The 7,473-nt window shown below is 39.1% G+C and overlaps 1 protein-coding gene across 1 annotated transcript; it reads left to right on the top strand.

Moving 5' to 3' along the window:
• Nucleotides 1–1,245: 1,245 nt before the first annotated feature.
• LOC115755883 lies at nt 1,246–2,219 on the top strand. Its single transcript, XM_030695461.1, has 5 exons — nt 1,246–1,341; nt 1,426–1,625; nt 1,721–1,727; nt 1,954–2,062; nt 2,128–2,219. The coding sequence occupies exons 1-5, from the start codon at nt 1,246–1,248 to the stop codon at nt 2,217–2,219; spliced, it is 504 nt and encodes a 167-aa protein (XP_030551321.1).
• Nucleotides 2,220–7,473: the final 5,254 nt, after the last annotated feature.

Genomic DNA, 7,473 nt, shown 5'->3' with positions numbered 1-7,473 from the left:
TCACTAGTGTCACCACAAGTGTAGGGCTCCCCTTTGTGGTGTTGGGTTTCACTTTTGTATAGTTTCGCCTTGGTTAAAGTTAATACAACTCTTACCTTTACAAAAAAAAATGTAACAAGACATGAATTGGCCATGTAAGGGAAGTTGCATATGCCCTACTCCCCAATATCTCTTTGAGACATATGATGGGTATATCCCCATATGGTTACATTTTGAACACAATTCACAGTTAATCACAATTAACTTCTCAGAAATCAAGTTCACCGCCTTGTTATATTGAAGGCGGGTGAGAGCAGTGATATTTTGTACAGGGATATGTGCAAATTCTCACAAAATCGACCCAATAGTACTTGCAGGATTGCCAATAATCAAAATCTGCAAAAGCAAAAAAAACATAAAAAGGAAGTTAGGTAACTTTACCTTGTCGTTCGAACAACTCCCGAACCCTTTAATGAAAATGTATACTTACCTTGCAATTGTTGGCTACATGCTCACATAAAGCATTGGCTACCCTCATGTGAGCATGAAAATCTTTGCGCATGGTTAGCTCTATTAATTTTCCCTACAAATTTCCCCACAAGGACTGCATAATGTACATCTTGACGGACTTGGCCTCTTGGGTTCACACACCACATCTGATTGTGACACATCTTATCATCCCATTATTTGTTAAATGCTACATGTCACCATAGAACAAGAACAAGAATCTATAGACCTTGAACTAAATCACAGTTCTTTAATTCAACTCCAAAATCTCTAACACATTCAATTGACTTATCCAACAGGAGTAGTATCATATGCTGGTTTTAACCCAACATCTCACCACGAGTGATAGCCTGCAAGAGACTTGATGCAACCTTCTCTGCATGGTCTTTACCGTTGACGATATATAATCAGGTGTATTAGATAACGACGAGATAAGAGTCTATTAAAAGGAGGCGATTACAGTATGAACAATCGAACTCTATGCAATCGCAGTATGAACAATTGAGCTCTATGTTGTACAATAAAATGAAGAATCCCAAAATACCACAAAACAACTCGAAGCTAAGACCAGAAATCCGCAACATAGGTTCAGTTTACTAAACTCTTACGAAAACAACAAATAAAAACACATATCTAAATCTTACAATACCTCCGACATTGGTTACAAGAATTTGTGTTGCTTGAGGAGCCTAAGCCGGTTGCTGAGGGTCTAGGTGATGCGGAGGGGGGTCTTGCCTCGGTGGAGGGTCTTGCGGGGTGATGACATTTGCTGGAGGATTTTGCATTCGCAAAGATTTTCATGCTCACATGGGGCTAGCCAACGGTTTATGCGATCATGTAGCTAACAATTGCAAGGTAAGTGTACATTTTCATTGAAGGGTTGTTTGAACTGCAAGGTAAAGTTACCTACTTTCTTTTTGTGTCTTGTTTCTTTTGCAGATTTTGATTGACAATCACGCAAGTATTATCGGGTCGATTTTGCAGGAATTTGCACATATCCCTGTACAAAATATCATTGCTCTCACCCGCCTTATGGGGATACACCCATCTATCCTATACATTGATATCAATCACGCGGTGTTTCAAGACGCAGCTGGTGTACACGTGCCTGTGCGTGAATGCGTTGTTGACAATAGATGGTGAGATAAAACGTCTTCAACTTGATTGTTGATAAATTTTGTTGGTATTATGGTGAGTCTTCCGAACTTGTCATAAAAATCTTTGTTTGGTGCAGGATAAAGGTAAACTTTCTCAGATCTATTGGAGATTTTGGTGTTAGAGTTAGTCCACAAAATATCAGTATATTTGTCTAGGCTATTTTACAGCACATGCGCGACTGGACCCGTGGAATTCATAAAGTTGGCTCTTGCCTTTTCCTTTTTACTCGATTTCGTTCAACTTGTTAGCTCATCCATTTTTATTTTTATTTTTGCAATACTCATGTTCTTTTTAATTGCACTTTTTCAGGGTAGGCATATTTCCATGGGAGTGTTCTCCGATGGATCGTACAATGTACCCATTGACATTGTGTTCATTCCCAGTAACGTGCTAGCTGGACAATGGACCATCAGGCCAGGTACAGAGGACTTGTCTATTGGTCTGTGGGCGATTGCGTTATGTCCATAATTGTCTTGTTATCAGGCTTTGATGTAGGTCCTGAGATTGAGGATTTCCAAGAACAGAGCTTCGACAAGGCAATACGGGCTGCTCCTGATTGGCAAGCTGATGCGTAGATGGGGTGACACAGAAGTGGAGGGACAGGAATGATGAATATTTCAGAATTTAGACTGTCATGCAATTTATGTTTCTATGTGTTTGTTATATTTCAATTTTAGAGTTTCTTTTTGGATCGAACTTCAATTTTTTTTTTTATTTATCAAAATCGAACTTCAATTTGATAAGTGACTTTTTTGGTTAGAGCCTCTCTTGATGTTGGCAAAATTACTTCTTTCCTGTATGATACAGTGATGTGTTTTTGTCGATTCTTGAATCTTTAGCTCTCAACTTCGACAAACCTTTACTGGATTGTGGTTAAGGCTTATCTTAGTCCATAGGGCTGTGAGGGAGCACCCTTTGCCCAAAGAAATAGGCAGCTTCTCCTTCAAGCTGTCAAAAAAATCGAGCTAATATATGATCATGATAGTACACTGATAAATAGGTAATTTTTAGGGCCTTTTGATCATGATGCGTCATGAACGGGCCAATATGTGCTTGGGGTGAGCAGTGGTTATATATATTGGAGTGGCTTCGTCAGCTTGGATTGGAAGGACTGACTTTGCTTTTCGATCGCTTTTTGAGGCCCATTTGGATGAGCGTGGGCAAGTTCGCGATTTGCTATCGCTTTCAGCTTGGAGCGGAGTGGCTCACCCCCTTTTTTGTCATTCTCTTTTGGTGATTGAAGTTGAATAATTGGACAACTTGAGGGAAATTGGTGAAGTGCTGTTTCAGATTACCGGTGGTCGTAATCTTTTATGAAGCTTTATTTGGATTTTTGCAGCGTCTTTGTTCGTTTGATTATCACGGAAGTTATGTGTTCACGGATTCTCAATTGTTGTAGGACAGGCAGATTTTCTGCCTTCTAAGTAGATCATCGTTGTCGTTCATGCGACGTTGGTGAGGGGCACATGTGATGAGCATTGGGATACGATGTATATAGAAGCTTGCTGCTTCTTCTACTTATAATTGATATGAATGAATTTTATGATTTTCAGATGTCGATCTTCTCTATTTTGTTCATGTTGCTTCTTTTAGTGGCACCTCAAGTGCAATGAAACATAATGACGCCTAGGAAGTGGAGAAGAGGATAAGCAAAGGATCGTCTCAAACTATGAAACACAAAGCTGCATAAGAGGATAAAAATTCAAAGAGGGAGATTCTTGAGAATGTGCCAGTTCGGCATGAATCTGAAAAAACTTTTGAGGGTACGGAACGTTTTTCCCTACGTAATGAAAAACAAATTGCAGTGGATCTTGGAAGGTCAAGGTTTAGAGGTACAGAGGAGCCAAATTCCCATCACCTAAGTGAAGATAGTTACACCAGAGTGTGTGATTCAGAAATTTGATCCTTAGAGGTAAAGGGGAGCCAAACTTGAGAGAGGAAGTAAAAGAAAGCACACACGGGGATATAGATGAGAGGGTTATCAAAGGTAGGAACATGTCAAAGAAACTTGATCCGAGAAGAGTGCGTGATTCAGAAATTTTGGATAGAAAGGAACGGAAAGAACTAACAAAGTCCCGTGATGATGAAGTAAACATCAAAAGGAAAAGATCAAGGGGTAGAGAACGTGGAAGGGATAGAAGATCGATTTCACTCTCGCCGAGGGGGCACAGACGTCTAGTGTACAATGGTCGGAAATATGGAGATAGATCTGAAAGACACCACGTTGACGTCGACAGGACCAAATTTCCTAGTAATGGTTCAAGCAATCACTCCCATGGACATGGATAGCCCACTAGTGGGCCCGGTGGTTACTCGCCAAGAAAGAGGAAAACTGAGAAAGCTGTTAAGGCTCCTTCCCCTGCTAAACGATCTCCAGAAAGGAAAAATGCTGGATGGGATATTCCTCCAAGGAGTGTAAAAGATGGTTTTACTGCATCTGTTTTGCTTATTTTCCAATTTACAAATCAAATCATGTCATCAAGTGCACATGAGTTGGCCAGTGCTGTTTCTGTTGCTTTAAGTACGATGAAACCTCTGCCTGGTGCTTCTCCAAATATTCCTCCTACAAAGACGCTGCCTCTATTGACTCTATCCAACTGACGGAGTCCACACGGCTTAAGAGGAGACTTTATGTAGAAAACATACCAGCTTAAGCCTCCGAGAAAGCCATTAGGGTGTGTCTCAATAATTATTTGTGGTCTTCCGGTGTTAATCATATTACAGGGAATCGAACCATGCATCAGCTGTACTGTAAGATTCCAAACTAAAAAATGACTTGGCATTTTATATCATGGAGGATCTGTGCTGCTTAACCTGTTACTGAATGATTGCCCTTTGGAATGTTTGAAACACCATTGCATAATATGGGATCTTGTGCGGCCAAACAAAATTTGGTTTGCTATAAATCGATACAGTAAATCATGATAATAATCTTAATTTTGCACCTACTAGTTTTAGTTTTCTCACTCCTGATGATGCTTCAGCTGCTCTTTCATTCGATGGAGCTTCCTTTTCTGGCTCCATTTTGAAAATCAGACGTCCCAAATATTTTCTTTAAGTGGCTGTAAGAATCCTCATTTTCTCTTCTCATATTTGACTATGTTATTATGGTTACATGTCTGTCCCCATAGTGTTGTATCATTCTATCCCAATTAAATACTTCCACGAAATCACGGGCATGTCCAAGAGGTGGTCATCAGAATTTTTATTGTTTTGGTATTGTGGGCGTAAATTTATCTAAGAGAAGGAAAGGAAAAAGCCTAGACTAATCTGTTAGTTAGATTAGTGAAGGAAATCTTGGGCTTCGCGAAGTTGAGTGCCCCCGAGTATGAAGGTTCGTGCTTCAGTGTGCAGGGTTGGCATGTACTATAGATAATTGCAACTTTTGGGCCTCATGAAGTCTTGTAATCTTCGACCCGAAAAGGAAGTCTTGTAATTCGAATACAAGGTTCATCTAGTTCTTTTCTTACATGCGGTGATTTTTCTGATTGGGAGGTAGAACCATGAAGTCAACAAAACTCTGGCAGACATACACTGCATACCACAAAATGTTGGTCTTACAAGCGAGTGGACTATGGAGTTTTAAGATTTTTGTTGACTAATTAGCATTATGTAAGGAGTTAATTAGAAGATATTGAAGGGCACAACAATTGCTTCTCTGCAAGTTTATCTTGGGAATCAGCAAACGGGTTATTTTATGTTGATTTTAAGGAGCTAACGACAATTTTTTCTGCGATCATATAGGGGCATATGCTATCGTTAATTTGAAGATTCGCTAATTGGCCTAATAAAATAAGAAATTCACTGGGAGACTATGTGTATTTGGCATTTTCTACTGCATTAGCCCTGGGAAAGACACCCATATATGCTAGAGGTTGTTTAATCAATAGTTGATCTCGCGTTGTGTTGTATTATTTGACTGCAGTATAAGGAAATGTTAATTAGGGCTTTAATGCATATGAAATGGGATCTGCAGGAGACCGTGTCTTAGTCAAGACTGGGCTTATATTGGATAGAGAGCGACTCTAGGAACGTGAGGATGTTCTTTTTTATTTCATTGGCGATGGAGGTGAAATATTTTAAAGGGACACAATAATGCGTTGATGATTTAATTGCCTTACGAGTGGGCTGTTTGATGCAATTTTTACAATGGTTTTAGCCATGAAATGGTGGTTTGCATCTTTTCTAAGGTATTTAGCAACACCTATGCTGCAGTATCCTATAGCAACTTTGCGGAAGTTGTCCCATCCAGCTTGAAGATGCTGCAACATGGAAGCATTCATGAGTTACCAAATATACAAGATAAAACACCTCATGGCACAACTACTGCTAAACACAGCTATAGAACAACCAAAATTGCATCGAGCCAACTTTAACTATCTTCATGTATTAAGCCCCCTTACGAGCCAATCGGAAATTTTACTCTCTTAGAGAATCCATAGTGAGAATGCTTTATCACGTCGGTTTCTGTTAGAAAGTCCAACTCTAAACTTAAGTTATAGGTGGAGGGAGATAATACGTATATAAAACGCAACCAAACCCAATGATAGAAGTGACGTGGACTAAACATATCTAGGAGAATTAGCTACAAATGCATCTAATGCTGGAGTGGAGGTGATGCTTTTGAGAGGTAATTAAGGCAAGCATCTAGTTTCTCTGGGGTGCATGGAGTGTGCCGACTATGAACTATCCAACTAAATAACGTTCTCTCTCTAAGTTGCTTGCGGTCCTTGCTTATAGAGTTCGTAAAATGTGCCTCTTCAACGAAAGAGTATTGGTCGGTGTCTTCAAAAATTAATGGAGGCCTTGCATTAATCCCAATAGTGGAATTGATATAAATGGTCCCTGAATTTTGGTTCAGTATTTGATGTGTTTTTTTATGGTTTTAAACATTTTCATATAATATATGGACTATATTGTACATTTATCAATAGTTTGGAGACCATAATGAACAAATCAAAAGTCTAGGACGCTATTGCACAGATTAAAAATTCAGAGATGACACTGCACACAACACTTACATTCATGAACCGTTTGTGTTATTACAACATCTAAATTTGATTGAACGACAAACAGCCCCTGCGTCCCAGCACCTTTGCCATATGTAAGGCTTCACTGACTTATACAGAACACATGTTGTGCATCTTTTCCGTTACGCATCGACAAATTCGATCCTTTTCCTTCAGAATGGCAACATGATTGACTCTATTACCCATAAGATTCCACTGGACCGAGTTGAAAGTTGTTCTGCACCTTGCCTGCAAAATCCAAGGCAAACCCCTCCAATTACAAGCTAACAACTGGCCTTTCAATAACCATGATGCTTTATTTTTCCCGTCCGAATGCAATCTTCATCAGTAACTCTTCTTCTTGCTTCCGCTTATCCCCTATCTTCTATAATGCCTCGTATCCAGATACCCATTGAGGATTAAATCATATTTTTTCTAGAAATTAATGGCCTTTGAAATAAAGTACCCCGTTAAAAGGAATTAAAGTGGAAGTACCTCGTCCTTGGAAATAAATTTGATTGAAAAAATTACTAAAGAAGCCATAAATCTATTACAATTATGTCAATTCAATCATAATTTTTTTTTACCCATATAGTCCTAAAGTTTTTATAATTGTGTCAATTCGGTTCATTTGATCTGCAGGCCCTGATGTAGATGATTTTTAATAATATTTTAATACTTTAAGAATTTTTAATCATTTTCCCTATCTTTTTTCTCTTTTCCTTTTTTTTTTTGGATTAGGGTAGGCAGGAGGCCATCGGCACTTCCGGCGGCCTCCCGCTCGCCCTTAACAAAAGAAAAGAAAAGAAAAGAAAAGAAA

This window comes from Rhodamnia argentea, chromosome 6, assembly GCF_020921035.1.
Source record: "Rhodamnia argentea isolate NSW1041297 chromosome 6, ASM2092103v1, whole genome shotgun sequence".
Lineage (NCBI taxonomy): Eukaryota > Viridiplantae > Streptophyta > Magnoliopsida > Myrtales > Myrtaceae > Rhodamnia > Rhodamnia argentea.
The sequence above is the reverse complement of the archived record's forward strand: the minus strand, read 5'-3'. Positions and strand labels throughout refer to the sequence as shown.

Excerpts from the sequence above, each read along its gene's own strand:
- LOC115755883 (XM_030695461.1), top strand. The coding sequence starts at position 1,246 with ATGACATTTGCTGGAGGATTTTGCATTCGCAAAGATTTTCATGCTCAC. Across the intron at positions 1,342-1,425 it reads ATGTAGCTAACAATTGCAAG|ATTTTGATTGACAATCACGC; the intron begins GTAAGTGTACAT and ends TTTCTTTTGCAG. Across the intron at positions 2,063-2,127 it reads ACAATGGACCATCAGGCCAG|GCTTTGATGTAGGTCCTGAG; the intron begins GTACAGAGGACT and ends TCTTGTTATCAG.